Below are 19346 nucleotides of genomic sequence, written 5' to 3'. Positions count from 1 at the left end.
AGTAAATGGTCACCTATAGAATGGTGGCAATTCAGGTGAACAAATAAGACTTTTTTGGAAGAGATGACAAATGTTAGTTTCAGACTTTGGATGCCGTTGTAAAGTGGAGCATAAAACACTGTCCAGGTCAATCGATAGTCAGCGGACAGGACTCGGAAAGACTCTGATTGTGCTAGGAGTATACCATTGCACATAAACATTCCATTGCACGTGAAAAATAAATGATTTAGATCTGATGCAAAAAACTTGGAAGATGGTGTCTGTTAAAGTGGACATGAACTCAGAACTCAGTCCTAAATGATAAGCAATATCATAATAACATTCAAAGAAAAACATTTCTTTGTTACAGCTGATACAAATTCTGCACAAAATAGTCTTAGTTGGTGATATGAAATGAGAAATATATTCACCTTTTTTTCCAGGAAGCCCCTAAAAAGTTCTGGTGCAACCAATTAACGTAAAAAAATCACAAAAATTTGTGAAAAGAATTCCACCTGTGTGCAATCAAGTGTCACATGATCTGTCAGTATAAACACACCTTTGCAGAAATGCCCCAGAGGCTTCAACACCACTAAACAACAGGCCTCACACCATGAAGACCAAGGAGCTCTCCAAGCACCACTAATCAAGAGGCCTCACACCATGAAGACCAAGGAGCTCTCCAAGCACCACTAAGCAAAAGGCCTCACACCATGAAGACCAAGGAGCTCTCCAAAGACCACTAAGTAAGAGGCCTCACACCATGAAGACCAAGGAGCTCTCCAAACACCACTAAGCAATAGGCATCACACCATGAAGACCAAGAAGCTCTCCAAGCACCACTAAGCAAAATGCCTCACACCATGAAGACCAAGGAGCTCTCCAAGTACCACTAATCAAGAGGCCTCACACCATGAAGACCAAGGAGCTCTCCAAGCACCACTAAGCAATAGGCATCACACCATGAAGACCAAGGAGCTCTCCAAACACCACTAAGCAAGAGGCATCACACCATGAAGACCAAGGAGCTCTCCAAGCACCACTAAGCAAGATGCCTCACACAATGAAGTCCAAGGAGCTCTCCCAGCACCACTAAGCAAGAGGCCTCACACCATGAAGACCAATGAGCTCTCCCAGCACCACTAAGCAAGAGGCCTCATACCATGAAGGCCATTGAGCTCTAAGTGGCCTCACACCATGCAGACCAAGGAGCTCTCCAAGCACCACTAAGCAAGAGGCCTCCCACCATGAAGACCAAGGAGCTCTCCAAACACCACTAAGCAAGAGGCTTCACGCCATGCAGACCAAGGAGCTTTCCAAGCACCACTAAGCAAGAGGCATGACACCATGCAGACCAAGGAGCTCTCCAAGCACCACTAAGCAAGAGGCCTCACACCATGAAGACCAAGGAGCTCTCCAAAGACCACTAAGCAAGAGGCCTCACACCATGAAGACCAAGGAGCTCTCCAAACACCACTAAGCAATAGGCATCACACCATGAAGACCAAAGAGCTCTCCAAACACCACTAAGCAAGAGACATCACACCATGAAGACCAAGGAGCTCTCCAAGCACCACTAAGCAATAGGCATCACACCATAAGGACCAAGGAGCTCTCCAAACACCACTAAGCAAGAGGCCTCACACCATGAAGACCAAGGAGCTCTCCAAGCACCACTAAGCAAGATGCCTCACACCATGAAGACCAAGGAGCTCTCCAAGCACCACTAAGCAAGAGGCCTCACACCATGAAGACCAAGGAGCTCTCCAAAGACCACTAAGCAAGAGGCCTCACACCATGAAGACCAAGGAGCTCTCCAAACACCACTAAGCAATAGGCATCACACCATGAAGACCAAAGAGCTCTCCAAACACCACTAAGCAAGAGGCATCACACCATGAAGACCAAGGAGCTCTCCAAGCACCACTAAGCAATAGGCATCACACCATAAGGACCAAGGAGCTCTCCAAACACCACTAAGCAAGAGGCATCACACCATGAAGACCAAGGAGCTCTCCAAGCACCACTAAGCAAGAGGCATCACACCATGAAGACCAAGGAGCTCTCCCAGCACCACCAAGCAATAGGCCTCACACCATGAAGGCCAAGGAGCTCTCCAAGCACCACTAAGCAAGAGGCCTCACACAATGAAGTCCAAGGAGCTCTCCCAGCACCACTAAGCAAGAGGCCTCACACCATGAAGACCAATAAGCTCTCCCAGCACCACTAAGCAAGAGGCCTCATACCATGAAGGCCATTGAGCTCTCCAAACACCACTAAGCAAGTGGCCTCACACCATGCAGACCAAGGAGCTCTCCAAGCACCACTAAGCAAGAGGCCTCCCACCATGAAGACCAAGGAGCTCTCCAAACACCACTAAGCAAGAGGCCTCACGCCATGCAGACCAATTAGCTTTCCAAGCACCACTAAGCAAGAGGCATCACACCATGCAGACCAAGGAGCTCTCCAAGCACCACTAAGCAAGAGTCATCAAAGCATGAAGACCAATGAGCTCTCCAAACACCACTAAGCAAGAGGCCTCACACCATGAAGACCAATGAGCTCTCCAAACACCATTAAGCAAGAGGCATTGCACCATAAAGACCAAGGAGCTCTCCAAGCACCACTAAGCAAGAGGAATCACACCATGAAGACCAAGGAGCTCTCCAAACACCACTAAGCAAGACGCATCACACCATGAAGACCAAGGAGCTCTCCAAGCACCACTAAGCAAGAGGCATCACACCATGAAGACCAAGGAGCTCTCCAAGCACCACTAAGCAAGAGGCATCACACCATGAAGACCAAGGAGCTCACCACACACCACTAAGCAAGAGGCATCACACCATGAAGACCAAGGAGCTCTCCCAGCACCACTAAGCAAGAGGCCTCACACCATGAAGACCATTGAGCTCTCCAAACACCACTAAACAAGAGGCCTCACACCATGCAGACCAAGGAGCTCTCCAAGCACCACTAAGCAAGAGGCCTCACACCATGAAGACCAAGGAGCTCTCCAAACACCACTAAGCAAGAGGCCTCACACCATGCAGACCAAGAAGCTTTCCAAGCACCACTAAGCAAGAGGCATCACACCATGCAGACCAAGGAGCTCTCCAAGCACCGCTAAGCAAGAGTCATCGAAGCATGAAGACCAAGGAGCTCTCCAAACACCACTAAGCAAGAGGCCTCACACCATGAAGACCAATGAGCTCTCCAAACACCATTAAGCAAGAGGCATTGAACCATAAAGACCAAGGAGCTCTCCAAGCACCACTAAGCAAGATGAATCACACCATGAAGACCAAGGAGCTCTCCAAGCACCACTAAGCAAGAGGCCTCACACCATGAAGACCAAGGAGCTCACCAACCACCACTAAGCAAAAGGCATCACACCATGAAGACCAAGGAGCTCACCACACACCACTAAGCAAGAGGCATCACACCATGAAGACCAAGGAGCCCTCCCAGCACCACTAAGCAAGAGGCCTCACACCATGAAGACCAAGGAGCTCTCCAAGCACCACTAAGCAAGATGCCTCACACCATGAAGACCAAGGAGCTCTCCCAGCACCACCAAGCAAGAGGCCTCACACCATAAAGACCATTGAGCTCTCCAAACACCACTAAGCAAGAGGCCTCACACCATGCAGACCAAGGAGCTCTCCAAGCACCACTAAGCAAGAGGCCTCACACCATGCAGATCAAGGAGCTCTCCAAGCACCACTAAGCAAGAGGCCTCACACCATGCAGACCAAGGAGCTCTCCAAGCACCACTAAGCAAGAGTCACCAAAGCATGAAGACCAAGGAGCTCTCCAAACAAGTTATGGACAAAGTTGTTGTGAAGTACAAGTCAGATTTTGATCATAAAAAAACATCCAAAGCTTTGAATATCCCCCGGGAGCACCATTAAATCGATCATCACCAATTGGAAAAAACATTGTATAACAACAAACCTGCCAAAAGAGGGCCACCCACCAAAACTCACAGACTGGGCAAGCAGGGCATTAATCACACAGGCAGAATGGAGACCAAAGGTAACCTGGCAGGAGTTGCAGAGATCCACACCAGAGACTGGTGTATCTGTCCATAGGACCATAATAAACCATGCACTCCATTACTTAGTGTTAAAAATAAGACACAATTTGAGTTTGCCAAAAGACATGTGGACAAATCTTAAAATGTATGGAGGAAGGTGATCTGGTCAGATGAAACTAAAATTGAATTTTGAATTTGAAGTCTGGCACACCTTTGCCACAATAAAACGTGGTGGTAGCCAGAGCCGGCACAAGGTCCGCCAGCACCCAAGGCTGAGACACCAAAGTGCGCCCCTCCATCCCTCCTACCCCAGCCGTCATACACAGATTGCTATTAGACTAAGAGGCGCCCCAGGGCCCCCAACACCTTAATCTCTAGTTATCTGGCTTGCAGTCACTGCCATGTATCCCCTTTTCTTATTTTTCTCTGCTTCAAACACAATAGGGGAATGATAGCTGAGTGAGTTGTGCACCCCCTCCTACACTGCGCCCTGAGGCTGCAACCTCTCTCTGCTGGGGATGTTTTAAAGAAGCAGGGACTGAGAAACTGGTCAGAGTTGAGGGAAAGATGGGTGGTGCTAAATGCAGGAATATTCTTGAGCAAAACCTGTCAGTCTGCCAGTGATTTGAGACTGGGACAGAGGTTCAACTTCCAGCAGGACAATGACACGAAGCATACTGCCAAAGCAACGCTGGAGTGGTTTAAGGGGAAACTTTCAAAGGTTTTGGAATAGCCTAGTCAAAGTCCAGACCTCAATCCAGTACAGAATCTGTGGTTAGATTTTAAGATTTCTGTTCACAAGCAAAAAACATCCAACATTCTAGAGCCGTTTTGCCTTAAAGAAAACCTGAATTGAACATTAAAAGTCAAAATAAACATACACAAGTCATACTTACATCCTGTGTAGTCTACTCCTCAATCTATTTTTCCTCTCCTGCGTCCTGTTTGTCCACTGTGATCAAGGGAATTCTCCGTCCTCCATTTTGAAAATGGCTATTACCCCATAATAGCTTCCTGGTCAGCATACTGTTAAACTGTAACATCGCCCACTTGAGCCATAGGGAAACATGGACACATCAGTTCTCCTCTCAGCTGTAACTGACAGCAACTGATATATTTCAGTTCTGACAAAATGTTGTCAGAACTGGAAGGGATCACTGTAAGAAGAAAATGGTGAGCTTCTGAGAGGAACTGATGGCAAAGTAACTATGTAATGTTCATTTGAAGTTACCTCATGTGTTTATTTTAAATAATTTTACTCAGTACAGGTTCTCTTTAAGGAATGATCAAAAATCACAGTGGCAAGATCAGGCAAGCTCTTATCCAAGACTTATCCAAAGTGACCTGCAGCTGGAATTGCCGCAAAAGTTAGCTCCACAAAGTGTTGGCTTTAGGGGGGTGAATAGTTATTTATGCACACTGAAGTTTTTGGTTATTCTGGCCTATTGGTTGTTTCCTTCACAATAAATCAAATACTGTATATATTCCAGCATATAAGACAACTGGGCGTATAAGATGACGCCCAACTTTTCCAGTTAAAATATAGAGTTTTGGATATACTTGCCATATAAGACTACCCCTCTTCCAACGCACACCGAATAAAAATTGAAAAACATCATATACTGGTGCTGTGTATGAACAGATACTGGTGCTGTACTATATGTGGTACCCAGTATATAACAGTATATAGGCTATTGACTGGTTGGATTGGTCAACTCTCCCTAAGTGGACTGGTCAGCTCTCCCTGTCTCCCTGTTTATCAGATCGGTATGGAAGAATAGATTGTGATGTGCCATAAAACACACCTCTTTCACCCTTCTGGAACACTCTTGTATCCTATTTACCTCCATCTCTGCCTCTCAGATCTCACACATGTGCGCCTGCGCCACTTCACCAAAGTCGTCAGCAGCGAGATATGATAGGCGGTAACAGGATAGGGCATGACACCCGGCATCAATGACACCCGGCGTATAAGACGACCCCTGACTTTTCAGATGATTTTCAAGGGTTAAAAAGTAGTCTTGTACGCCAGTATATACAGTAATACATAGAGTTGCATCCAGGTTCTGTCAATAAAGTGGTGCAAACTCTCAAACAATACATTTTAAATTCAGGTTGTGAGGCAACAAAACATAAAAAAAAAATCAACAATAAGAGGATGTGTGCATCACCAAGTTAAACCTGACTCATCTGGCTGTAAACTTAAAGAGAACCTGTACTGAGTAAAAATATTTAAAGTAAACACATGAGGTAACTTCAAATGAACATTACATAGTTACCTTGCCATCAGTTCCTCTCAGAAGCTTACAGTTTTCTTCTGACAATAATCCCTTCCAGTTCTGACAACATTTTGTCAGATCTGAAATATATCAGTTGCTGTCAGTAAAATATCAGTTGCTGTCAGTTACAGCTGAGAGGACAACTGATGTACCAGGTAATGGCCTCAATTCACTAATCTTAACTCCTGTCTTTAGTAACTCTTCTGAGCTGTTTTAGTTATCACAATTATATCACCATGGTGATAACTGTAAAACAGCTTGAGGCCAATGTCTGTTTCCCTATGGCTCAAGTGGGCGATGTTACAGTTTAACTGTGTGCTGACCAGAAAGCGGTTATGGGTAATGGCCATTTTCAAAATGGAGGATGGAGAATTCCCTTGATCACAGTGAACAAATGGGACGCGGGAAAGGAGAAAGATTGAATAGTAGACTACACAGGAGGTAAGTATGACTGTAGGCCCGTTTCCACTAGTGCGGTGCGAAATCGCCGCATATCACCGCTGACAAAATCGCATGCGGATGCGATTCCGCATGCGTTTTTTGCCGCGATTTCGCATAGGCAGGGTATATGCGATTTTAACCATGTCACTGCCTGTGTCAATTTACATTACTTTCAATGCGAAATCGCACGCGAAATCGCGGGAAAAAACGCATGCAAAAAACGCATGCGATTTCCCTATTAAATACATTGCCTGCGATTCGCCTGCATTCCACACGCAGGCGAATTCTGCAGGGTCTACCGTGCAGAAAAATCCTGCACATAAAAACGCAAATGAAAACTGACAAGTGGAAACAGTCCCATCCACTTGTATTGCCTATGCGAATCCGCATGCGTTGTCTGCATGCAAATTCGCGCTAGTGGAAACGGGCCCTTAGGTATGCTTATTTTGACTTTTAGTTTTCAGTTCAGGTTTTCTTTAAGGTACCCATACATCTTGCGATGATGGGCAGATTCAACCAAGAGAGAAATCTCTATAATCGAATCTGATTAAAGAGAGATCTGTCCGCTGCCCATACACCGCAGGCCGATTCCCGATTAATTTCATGCTGAAATTGATCTGGAATTGGCCTTTTGACGCCTCATCAGACCGCCTCTAAGCCCCGACGCTGTCACCCCTAATGTTAAGTGTCCCCCCCAGGACCCTGTGCATGTTATACATTTCCTGCCCATGACCTCTGCTTGTACCTGCTGGCTCTGGGCGCACTGTATTCTTCATACACATGTGCCATGTGATTGCCTAATAGCGTGGCCGCGTCTATGACGTCTGACGTCATATGCGTGCCCTTACTAGGAGACCACGTGGGCCGCACGTGTATGTAGAGCAGGATGCGCCCGGAGCAGCAGAGGACAAGCGGAGGTCGCGGGCAAGTAATGTATAACATGCATCGGATGGTCGATCAGCTGCCAAGTCGCCTGCTGTATGGCCACCTTTAGCCTGATCGGCTCAATTGAGAGGCACAGCTTATGCAAATCAGCATTTGCTTTTGCTTGCCAGAATATGCAGGTTCTTACAACTAACTGTACCACAAAATGTTGCCCTGCAGGGGTCTCCCTGGCGGTGGCCACGTTCGGGAGGGTCGCCTGCACTTCTCGGGTCTCTCCCACCCCAGCTACAGTGAGAGGGCTTAGAGGTCTTTTCATGCTGCTCCCTCCTCCGCCCTGAGAGGTACTATGCTTTTACCTGTGCCACTAAGCCAGCCTATCACAGAGAGGTTTTCTGCTTCTACCTGTGCCACTAAGCCAGCCTACCACAGAGAGGTTCTCTGCTTCTACCTGTGCCACTGAGCCAGCTTATCACAAAGAGGTGCTCTGCCTATACATGTGCCACTGAGCCAGACTATCACAGAGAAGTACTCTGCTTCTACCTGTGCCACTGAGCCAGTCTATCACAGAGAGGTGCTCTGCTTCTACCTGTGCCACTGAGCCAGCCAATCACAGAGAGGAGCTCTGCTTCTACGTGTGCCACTGAGCCAGTCTATCACAGAGATGTACTTTGCTTTTAACTGTGCCACTGAGCCAGCTTATCACAGAGAGGTGCTCTGTCTATACATGTGCCACTGAGCCAGACTATCACAGAGAAGTACTCTGCTTCTACCTGTGCCACTGAGCCAGCCTATCACAGAGAGGTTCTCTGCTTCTGCCTGTGTCACTGAGCCAGCCTATCACAGAGAGGTGCTCTACTTCTACCTGTGCCACTGAGCCAGCCTATCACAGAGAGGAGCTCTGCTTCTACGTGTGCCACTGAGCCAGTCTATCACAGAGATGTACTTTGTTTTTACCTGTGCCACTGAACCAGCTTATCACAGAGAGGTCCTCTGCTTCTACCTGTGCCACTGAGCAAGCCGATCACAGAGAGGTACTCTGTACTCTGCTTTTACCTGTGCCACTGAGCCAGCCTTTCACAGAGAGGTACTCTGTACTCTGCTTCTACCTGTGTCACTGAGCCAGCCTATCACAGAGAGGTGTTTTGCTTTTACCTGTGCCATTGAGCCAGCTGATCACAGAGAGGTACTCTGCTTCTACCTGTGTCACTGAGCCAGCCTATCATAGAGAGGTACTCTGCTTTTACCTGTGCCACTGAGCAAGCATATCACAGAGAGGTACTCTGCTTCTACCTGTGCCACTGAGCCAGCCTATCACAGAGAGGTGCTGTACTTCTGCCTGTGTCACTGAGCCAGCCTATCACAAAGAGGTACTCTACTTCTTCCTGTGCCACTAAGCCAGCCTATCACAGAGAGGTACTCTGCTTTTACCTGTGCGACTGAACCAGCCTATCACACAGAGGTACTCTGCTTCTGCCTGTGTCACTGAGCCAGCCTATCACAGGGAGGTACTCTGTACTTTGCTTTTACCTGTGCCACTGAGCCAGCCTATCACAGAGAGGTACCCTGCTTCTACCTGTGTCACTGAGCCAGCCTATCACAGAGAGGTACTCTGATTTTACCTGTGCCACTGAGCAAGCATATCACAGAGAGGTACTCTGCTTCTACCTGTGCCACTGAGCCAGCCTATCACAGAGAGGTACTCTGCTTTTACCTGTGCCACTGAGCCAGCCTATCACAGAGAGGTACTCTGCTTCTTCCTGTGCCACTGAGCCAGACTATCACAGAGAGTTACTCTACTTCTACCTGTGCCACTAAGCCAGCCTATCACAGAGAGGTACTCTACTTCTACCTGTGCCACTAAGCCAGCCTATCACAGAGAGGTCCTCTGCTTCTACCTGTGCCACTGAGCCAGCCTATCGCAGAGAGGTACTCTGCTTCTACCTGTGCCACTGAGCCAGCCTATCATAGAGCGGTACTCTGCTTTTACCTGTGCCAGTGAGCCAGCCTATCACAGAGAGGTGCTCTACTTCTACCTGTGCCACTAAGCCAGCCTATCACAGAGAGGTCCTCTGCTTCTACCTGTGCCACTGAGCCAGCCTATCGCAGAGAGGTACTCTGCTTCTACCTGTGCCACTGAGCCAGCCTATCATAGAGCGGTACTCTGCTTTTACCTGTGCCACTGAGCCAGCCTATCACAGAAAGTACTCTGCTTTTACTTGTGCGACTGAGTCAGTCTATCACAGAGATGTACTTTGCTTTTACCTGTGCCACTGAACCAGCTTATCACAGAGAGGTCCTCTGCTTCTACCTGTGCCACTGAGCCAGCCGATCTCAGAGAGGTGCTCTGCTTCTGCCTGTGCCGCTGAGCCAGCCTATCACAGAGAGGTACTCTGCTTCTACCTGTGCCACTGAGCCAGCCTTTCACAGAGAGGTCCTCTGCTTCTACCTGTGCCACTGAGCCAGCCGATCACAGAGAGGTACTCTGTACTCTTCTTTTACATGTGCCACGGAGCCAGCCTTTCACAGAGAGGAAATCTGCTTTTACCTGTGTCACTGAGCCAGCCTATCACAGAGAGGTACTCTGCTTTTACCTGTGCCACTGAGCAAGCATATCACAGAGAGGTACTTTGCTTCTACCTGTGTCACTGAGCCAGCCTGTCACAGAGAGGTACTCTACTTCTACCTGTGCCACTACGCCAGCCTATCACAGAGAGGTACTCTGCTTTTACCTGTGCGACTAAGCCAGTCTATCACAGCGATGTACTTTGCTTTTACCTGTGTCACTGAGCCAGCTTATTACAGAGAGGTCCTCTGCTTCTACCCGTGCCACTGAGCCAGCCTATCACAGAGAGGTACTCTGCTTCTACCTGTGCCACTGAGCCAGCCTATCATAGAGAGGTACTCTGATTTTACCTGTGCCACTGAGGCAGCCTATCACAGAGAGGTGCTCTACTTCTGCCTGTGCCACTGAGCCAGCCTATCACAGAAAGTACTCTGCTTTTACTTGTGCGACTGAGTCAGTCTATCACAGAGATGTACTTTGCTTTTACCTGTGCCACTGAACCAGCTTATCACAGAGAGGTCCTCTGCTTCTACCTGTGCCACTGAGCCAGCCGATCTCAGAGAGGTCCTCTGCTTCTACCTGTGCCACTGAGCCAGCCTATCACAGAGAGGTACTCTGCTTTTACCTGTGCCACTGAGCCAGGCTATCACAGAGAGGTACTCCGAATATTCATAGTAAGTGTACTTCAGGCTCTTTTTCACCTTGGAATTTATAGCGGAGAGCCACTTTAAACTGTGGACATCCCCAAAAATCTGTATCTGGAGTCCTGTTGTAATGTAAATATATTACCTCATGTGCAGTTGCAGTGTTGTTCATGTTGTCTATATCAAAGTCTGTTAAAAAAAAAATCAGTACAACTGACCTCTGAGCTGCAGTTAGAGGCACGCTTGCCTCTCATTGGCTGCTGCTGCTTTTGCATTGGTGGCTTCTGTGTGACAACAGAGGGAAGTGCCCAGATGTTTTTTCCTTCCTTTCTGCATACCAGAGGATAGCACATAGTTCCCAGATATGGTGTCTCCCTTGCTGAGGCGCTGTTTCCTCTCCTCCATCAGGACGGGGGTCCCGCTGCTGCAGGCGAGCTCGGCCAGGGGGTCACAGCACAGGGCAGTGACAGGAGCTGCAACAGTCGGAGTTAAAGAGAGGGAGAGAAAATGGAAAACGTACGACGATTTGCCCGGACCGTCTCTGATCACCAATCTCTACTGGTTCTTCCTCAGAGGCTACGTGATGCACGTCCACGAGTTACAGGTGAGCAGTTTCCTGTGCTCTCACTTTTGGAAATCTTGCTGTCTCTTTTACAGCAGAGTCCTAGTTATCCAGAACTCAACTAACTAGAAGTCTCAACCAACCAGAACAAATCTCCAGTAGAACTCATGGGGCTTGATTCACAAAGCGGTGCTAGCTGTTAGCACGCCTGTGAAAACCCCCTTAGCACGTCTAAACCAGCTTTTCGCGCGCAAAACTTTACGCGCACTGCACAGAGCGCAGGGCGCTCCACGCGAAGTGCCCATTAAAGCCTATGGGACTTAGTACGCGCATAGGACTTTGCGCGCAAAACTTTACGTGCGATCTGATTGAGAAATCTGGTGCTAACCTACTTAGCACCCTGGTTAGCACGTCTAAAGACTTTAGATGTGCTAAGTAGGTTAGCACCGCTTTGTGAATCAAGCCCATAGTTGTGAAGGCCAACTTCTTAGGCTTTTTGTAGGCTCTGCTGTGCTTAAAGACTGGATTCCATAGCCCTCACAGGTTAAAGGACCACTGTCGCGAAATTCTTAAAACGTAAACTATATGTAAACCTATACAAATAAGAAGTACATTTCTCCCAGAGTAAAATGAGCCATAAATTACTTTTCTCCCATGTTGCTGTCACCTACAGTAAGTAGTAGAAATCTGACAGAACCAATGGGTTTTGGACTAGCCCATCTCCTCATGGGGGATTCTCAGGGAATTCTTTATTTTCAAAAGCACTTAGTGCATGGCAGTTGCTCCGTCCAACTACCAAAAACGTGTACGGTGAGCAGGGAGGCTGGTTAGCATCTCTATATAAATCCTTTTCAGGGAGTTATAAAGAATAAAGGCCATGCTAAGAATCTCCCTATGGAGAGATGGACTAACCCAAAACCTGTTGGTAATGTCAGATTTATACTACTTTACTGTAAGTGACAGCTGCATAGGAGAACAGTAATTTATGGCTCATTTTACTCTGGAAGAAATGTACTTCTTATTTGTATGTATATTTTAAATTTTAAGATTTTCGTGACAGTGGTCCTTTAATAAACTTTAAATTACTGTATTTTAATATTTAATACAGAGTTCACGATATGTATACGGAGTCGGGGATTGTACTGTTATAGCTAGGCCTATTTTAAACATTCAGTCTCAAGCAACCAGAAAGCATTCTTATCCGGCATCAGCCAATCCCACAGCAAGAAGGTCTGCACTTGTCCAGGATCCGAAGTCTTTATTTAGGACGTATCCAGTATAGCAATACACACATGCATCAAGAAGCTAACATGTTTCGAGCTACCTCAGCTCTTAATCATAGCTGATTGAACAATGACCAATACCCCCTATAAATAGTTTGATGTCCTACTCTTGCCACTCAAAACTCCACCCCCACATGGAGGTGGAGACAAAGGCATTCTAAAAATATGGTAGACAAATAGTTTCTTATGAATGTTTAAATAGAAAACAATATACCATATAAAATAATAATACCATATAAAATAATAATCTAAATAAGAAACATTTATGAAAATACAAGAATACTAATAAAAGAAAAATGAATAAAAAACAGCGATAATGAACAGAAGTCTAATAGGTATATATGAGGCAACACAACCATATTGGTAAGTGGAGTCCATTTAGCCACACAACCATGTTGGCAAATGGAATCCATCATACCAGGATAGGGTACACAAAGTGGGGAAAATCGAGACCATTGATAGCCAATTAAGTAATGAATGATAGATCCCACCTGGCGTTTAAGCCATGTGGCAGCCTGGTCCCCAGGCGATATATCCACATTGCCTCTCTTTTGAGAAGAATTTTATATAAATCGCCCCCTCTCTTCGGTAACGTGACGCTCTCCACACCCTGAAAACGGAAACCCGTCATGTCCCCACCATGTACGTCCCTAAAATGTTTTGCTACATTCGAGATATTGGTAGTGGGCCATCCCGCCCCCAAGTAGTGTTCGGCTATTCTCTGTCTCAGAGGCCTGGTAGAGCACCCGACATATTGAATTGAGCAACAAGTGCAGTCAATAAGATATACTACATAGCGGGTGCCACAATTAATAAACTGCTTAAGATCATAATGGCGGCCGTTTGAGGCAGAGACAGTCGTTCTTGTTTTATGGTGTAGGTGGCAATATCTACATGTCGCAACGGCACATCTGAAGGACCCCTTAACTGCCAGCCAAGTATCCCTAGTGGTACTGGATGTAAACAAACTAGGAGAGAGTATCTGCCCCAAAGTGGGAGCCCGTCTGCTAGAAAATCTCACGCCACACCTCAGGACAGGCGAAAGACCAACATCCCCTTCCAAAATAGGGAGGTATTTATAAATGATGTGGGGGGTAACCTCGTGCCCTCAGGCGTTTTTCAACAATGTCTAGCTCCCCAGATAGACTCTGTTCCCTAGAACAATTCCGTCTGGCTCTAATAAACTCACCGACAGGAATGCCGCGGATAGTATGTGCTGGATGACAACTGTCCGCCCTGAGAGTGGCATTGCCACTACACGATTTCCTATATGTACAGGTATTAACAATTCCAGTGTTGGCATCACCACTCAATGTAATATCCAGGTAGTTAATGGAAACAATATCAGCCATATAAGTGAACTGTAAGTTCAAATTGTTCTGGTTGAAATATTCAACCAAACATGCTGCGCCTGAAGCGTCGCCCCTCCAGATGATCAAAAGGTCTTCGATGTACCTCCCGTACCACACAACACTCTCGAGCAGACGGCAGTCTCCCCCAAAAATGTGGTACTCCTCCCACCACCCCATGTAAAGATTCGCAAGGGATAGTGAGAATTTAGCGCCCATAGAGGCGCCTCTGGAGGAAGAAACTGCCGTCAAACATAAAATAGTTGTGGGCCAGGAGGTACTCGACGGCCATAAGAATAAAAGTATGGAGATCTTCCGGATAATCCGAATACCTGGAGAGGTGGACAGCAATAGCGTAATACTGTTTACACAAATATGCAATTTAGATTGCCACCAGTGCTCCCAGTATCCAACTCAGTCACCAAGTGAACCTCCACCTCACGGGTACACAAGCCTCTCACCAGATGCGGGCGCCGACCCGTAACAGACCAGCACAACAGCGTTTTTCTATATCAGCATCGTTGCTTCTTCCAGAGCAATAATCCTAAAGCTCAGACAAGGTTGTACATAGCGTAATTCCGTTTTATTTAATAACATCAATAAAAGTAGTGCACTTACAATTTCCGTATAAAACATGCGCATATAAAATCAAACACAGGATCCTCCAGCGTCTCACCGACTCCTTGAGCTCCGCGCTGGTCTGTTACGCTGGCCGCGCTGGTCTCCGCGCAGCGTCTCACCGACTCCTTGAGCTTGTGCTGGTCTGTTACGGGTCGGCGCCCGCATCTGGTGAGAGGCTTGTGTACCCGTGAGGTGGAGGTTCACTTGGTGACGGAGTTGGATACTGGGAGCACTGGTGGCAATCTAAATTGCATATTTGTGTAAACAGTATTACGCTATTGCTGTCCATTTGTTCCCCCCTTTATGTGCCTGGATATTTGAGAAACACTGCTGTAACGGATGCGGATGATTGTAGCTGGCAAGGCCAAACACGTGTTTTGCTGATCTGAAAGGATTAGCTACGCAATCTGGTGAGCGTATATTGTTTTCTCTATGGGAAATGTATGAAGATGCACACCTTACCAGCATTGATTGAAAGACATGGCCCTTTTTTAAATATATAAGGACTTTGTGCTCAAGAACTATGCTTTTTAGTTTATGAATGGAAAAGTATCCTGAGAGCGCTGTACTGTTTATTAAGGACTTTGTGCTCGTGAACTATGTTTTTTAGTTTATCATTGGAAAAGTATCCTGTTGAGCGCTGTACTGTTTATTATTATATATCATACAATTTGAGTGTAGCACACACATTTTGCAGAGAGCGATCCAGGGGTACATCAAGTAGCTTCTAGAAACCACAAATTAGGGAGTAATTTTAGAGGAGCGCACGATATTTTTTAAAAAATATATATTGTTATTGCTGGTCAGTCTCAAGTTGTCTGCCTTTGCGAACACTTACGTGAAAGCACTCAGACCATAGTCAGATCCCACAGTGTGTTAGAACCAGGAGGACCTGGGAATTCACACCGAGCCAGATTACCATTGTATTACTACTGTGTTATTCTTCAGACTAGTTCCAGGGTGTTGAGACCACGGACCTCACACCCAAGACTAGGGACACTGTGTTACTACTGTGTTATTCTTCAGACTAGTTCCAGGGTATTGAGACCACGGACCTCACACCCAAGACTAGGGACACTGTGTTACTATTGTGTTATACTTCAGACTAGTTCCAGGGTGTCGAGACCACAGACCTCACACCCAAGACTAGGCCTTATTTGTTACCTGTTATGGCCATTTGCTCTGTTGACCTCGCTCTTACTTTCTGTTTCGGTACTTCAGCATATCTGTCTTCCTGTTGCCAAACTCTGCCTGTCCCCGGTTAGTGAATCAGTCTACTGTCTCTGTACTTTATCTGCCCATGTGTTGCCGGCCTAGCCTGTCCGACCTTGCGAGCCATCACTCTCTCTAGAGAGATAGGCCTTCCTGCTACTCAGCCTGGGGCTCCATCCCCTTGGAAGTCTCAGGCTGCTGGAAGGTCTTCATACTTCCCAGAGGGAGGTATTTCTCATACTGCCAAGGGCCGCCTGCTCCTCGGGTGGTCCTACTCAAAGTCATTACTGTTTCACAAAACACTCACACTATATAGGTGTCCAGAGGTTAGTCATATCTGTATTATTGGTGATTCTGCAGGTCATCAATAATTAGATATACATCTGTATTCTTGGTGATTCTGCAGATCACCAATGATCAGATTCTCTCTGTGTGCTGACACCTATCGTTACAGAACGGCAGACCATAAAAACAAAATGGACGCACTTAACAGCCGTCTTGATGCACTCACCACCTCGGTGGAGAATTACATCCGAGTGCTGGACAGTCATCAGACCCAGATCAACGCTTTGTCTGGGTCTTTACAAGTCCTTCAGATGGCTGTGAATACAGTGCGATCTCCTCCAGGTACAGACTTGCGTATGCCTGTGCCCAAAAGGTTTTCTGGTCACAGATCTGACTTTCAGAATTTTAAAAATCGAGTGTTGTCATACTTTGAGTTAAGGCCGAATTCATCAGGAACCGAGACACAGAGAATTACTTTTATTAAGACTCTGTTGTCAGGGGATTCTCAGACTTGGGCATATAGTCTCCAGACAGGGCATGAGGCCCTGACATCAGTTGAGGAATTGTTTAAGGCTATGGCTATAATTTATGACGATCCGGACATTGCCTCTACCGCTGAGCGGAAGCTCAAGACTTTGCGGCAAGGCAAGGATCCGGTTGAAATTTACTCAACTGAGTTCAGGAAATGGGCAGTATCGGCTAGATGGGGATCATTTGCTCTTCTGGACTGTTTTTTGTCAGGGTTGTCAGACGCGGTCTCTGATCTAATGTTAGGACATCCGGAACCGAAGTCTATTGATGAGGCCGTTTTATTAGCAGTCAGGGTTGATCGTCGTATACGCTATCAGAAACAGACTCGGAGTAGGAACAATGTGAGATATGTCTCCTACGCCTCTCCTCCACCCGCTTCATCTCCGCCTGAACCAATGCAGATTTTTCGGTCAGCATTGTCCCGGGTGGAGCAGAATCACAGAAAGGCTGAACAGCTCTGTTTATACTGTGCAGGGGAGGGTCACAGAGTGCAGAATTGTCCCAAAAAGTCGGGAAACGCTGCCGCCTAGGTGTAGTCAGAGGTAATACCCTAGGCGCGCAGTCTTTACCTCTAAATGATGAACGTTTACTCCTTCCTTGTTCTATTTCATGGGAGGATCAAACAGTTGCTACTGAAGCTTTCTTAGACTCAGCAGCCAACTTTATGGATTACGAATTTGCAAAAAAATTGGGGATTCCTATTTTTCCGTTGAAACAACAGATTCTGGTCACTGCAGTAGACGACTCTCCTCTGCAGAGTAAATACCCTCTGTCTCAGACCCCAGAGTTAAGGGTCACGGTGGGAGTGTTACATAGAGAGAGTCTACAATTTCTGGTGTTACGGATGACAACTTCATTCTACTATCATTCTTGGCATGCCATGGTTACAACTTCACTCCCCTCAGATCGATTGGGCTTCAGGTCAGCTAACGAGCTGGTCTACCCATTGCCATCATCATTGTTTAGCGAAGGTAACCATGGGTAACACCAAGATTCAGGTGGAAGGATTGCCAAGCCAGTACTCAGAATTTGCTGATGTGTTTTGTCCCAAATCAGCGGATAAACTTCCTCCCCACCGTCCCTTTGATTGTCCCATCGATCTCAGGTCTGGTTGTATGCCCCCTAGAGGTCATCTCTATAATTGTCTGGACCAGCGAAATTGGCTATGCAGGAGTACATCAGGGAAAATTTGGCTAAAGGTTTTATTCGTCCCTCTCGGTCACCAGCAGGGGCAGGATTCTTTTTCGTGAAAAATAAGGATGGAGGCCTCCGTCCTTGCATCGATTATCAGGGCTTAAATAAGATTACAGTGAAAAATCGCTATCCTTTGCCTTTAATTGACGATTTGTTCACTCAGGTCACCAATGCAAAAATGTTCTCGAAACTGGATTTGAAGGGTACATACAACCTTGTACGTATCAGGGACGGTGATGAATGGAAGACGGCCTTTAACACGCCCGACGGGCATTATGAGTACCTTGTGATGCCCTTCGGGTTGTGTAACGCCCCGGCCGTCTTCCAGGAGCTGATTAATGAGGTGTTCAGGGAGGTGTTGGGCAAATTCGTCTTGGTGTATCTAGACGATATACTGATTTTTTCATCCAACCTTTCAGAACATAGGAAACATGTTAGGTTTGTGCTGCGGAAATTGAGACAGAATCTGCTGTATGCCAAATTGGAAAAATGCATTTTCGAAGTGACCTCTGTCGCCTTTTTGGGGTACATTATCTCAACCTCTGGCCTTTCTATGGACCCTGGAAAGGTTTCTGCTGTCTTGGAGTGGCCTCAGCCTGTGGGACTGAAGGCACTCCAAAGATTTCTGGTGTTCGCCAACTACTACAGAAGGTTCATAAAGGGGTACTCTACGGTGATATCGCCTCTCACCAGTCTCACCAAGAAAGGGGCGGATACTCACCACTGGTCCGCAGAAGCTCATGCTGCTTTTTCCACTCTAAAAAAACTGTTCTGTTCTGCACCCATATTGAGACATGTAGATGTCACCTTCCCCTTTATCGTGGAGGTTGATGCCTCAGAGGTGGGGGTGGGGGCTGTATTGTCTCAGCGTTCTGGTTTGCAGGGAAAACTCCACCCATGTGCTTATTTTTCTCGTAGGTTTTCACCCGCAGAGAAAAACTACGATATCGGCAACCGGGAACTTTTAGCCATCAAGTTGGCCTTTGAGGAATGGCGACATTGGCTAGAGGGGGCAGAACATACCATTACAGTTTACACGGACCACAAAAATTTAGAGTACATAGAGGGCGCTAAGAGACTTAGCCCTCGACAGGCCCGGTGGTCGTTATTCTTTTCGAGATTCAGATTTGTAATTACGTATACCCCTGTGTAACGATCGGTTTCAGCACGCAGAGAGAATCTGATTCTTGGCGATCTGCAGTACCACCAAGAATACAGATATACGCCTGATTATCGATGATCTGCAGAATCAGCGATAATACAGATGTATTGCTAACCTCTGGACACCAGAATAGTGAGAGTGTTTGGTGCAACAGTAACAACTCTGAGTAGAGACCACCAGAGGAGCTGGCGGCCTAAGACTCCTGAGGAATTTACCCCTGACTGTGGGTGATGTGGACCCCTGGGCGAGGGACCGAGGCTGGGTTGCAGGAAGCCCTGCAGCTAATATGAAAGGTATTGCCCTAGACTGGGCTAATG

The 19346-nt window shown here is 46.8% G+C and overlaps 1 protein-coding gene across 2 annotated transcripts in view; it reads left to right on the top strand.

Moving 5' to 3' along the window:
• The window catches only part of LOC137525132 (sterol 26-hydroxylase, mitochondrial-like), a 225375-nt gene that overhangs the window by 129119 nt on the left and 76910 nt on the right, over positions 1–19346 (top strand). The window contains exon 1 of one of the 2 annotated variants that reach the window (XM_068245980.1): positions 11116–11434. The exons of the other annotated variant lie outside the window; for it this stretch is intronic. Within the exon in view, the coding sequence (XP_068102081.1) occupies positions 11195–11434 (240 nt within the window). The 5' untranslated portion in view covers positions 11116–11194. Of the gene's footprint in view, positions 1–11115; positions 11435–19346 lie in introns of those variants that run through there. 2 annotated transcript variants of the gene reach the window in all.

Source organism: Hyperolius riggenbachi, chromosome 7 (genome assembly GCF_040937935.1).
Source record: "Hyperolius riggenbachi isolate aHypRig1 chromosome 7, aHypRig1.pri, whole genome shotgun sequence".
Taxonomy (NCBI): domain Eukaryota; kingdom Metazoa; phylum Chordata; class Amphibia; order Anura; family Hyperoliidae; genus Hyperolius; species Hyperolius riggenbachi.
This window is presented reverse-complemented; position numbering and strand designations above follow the sequence as displayed.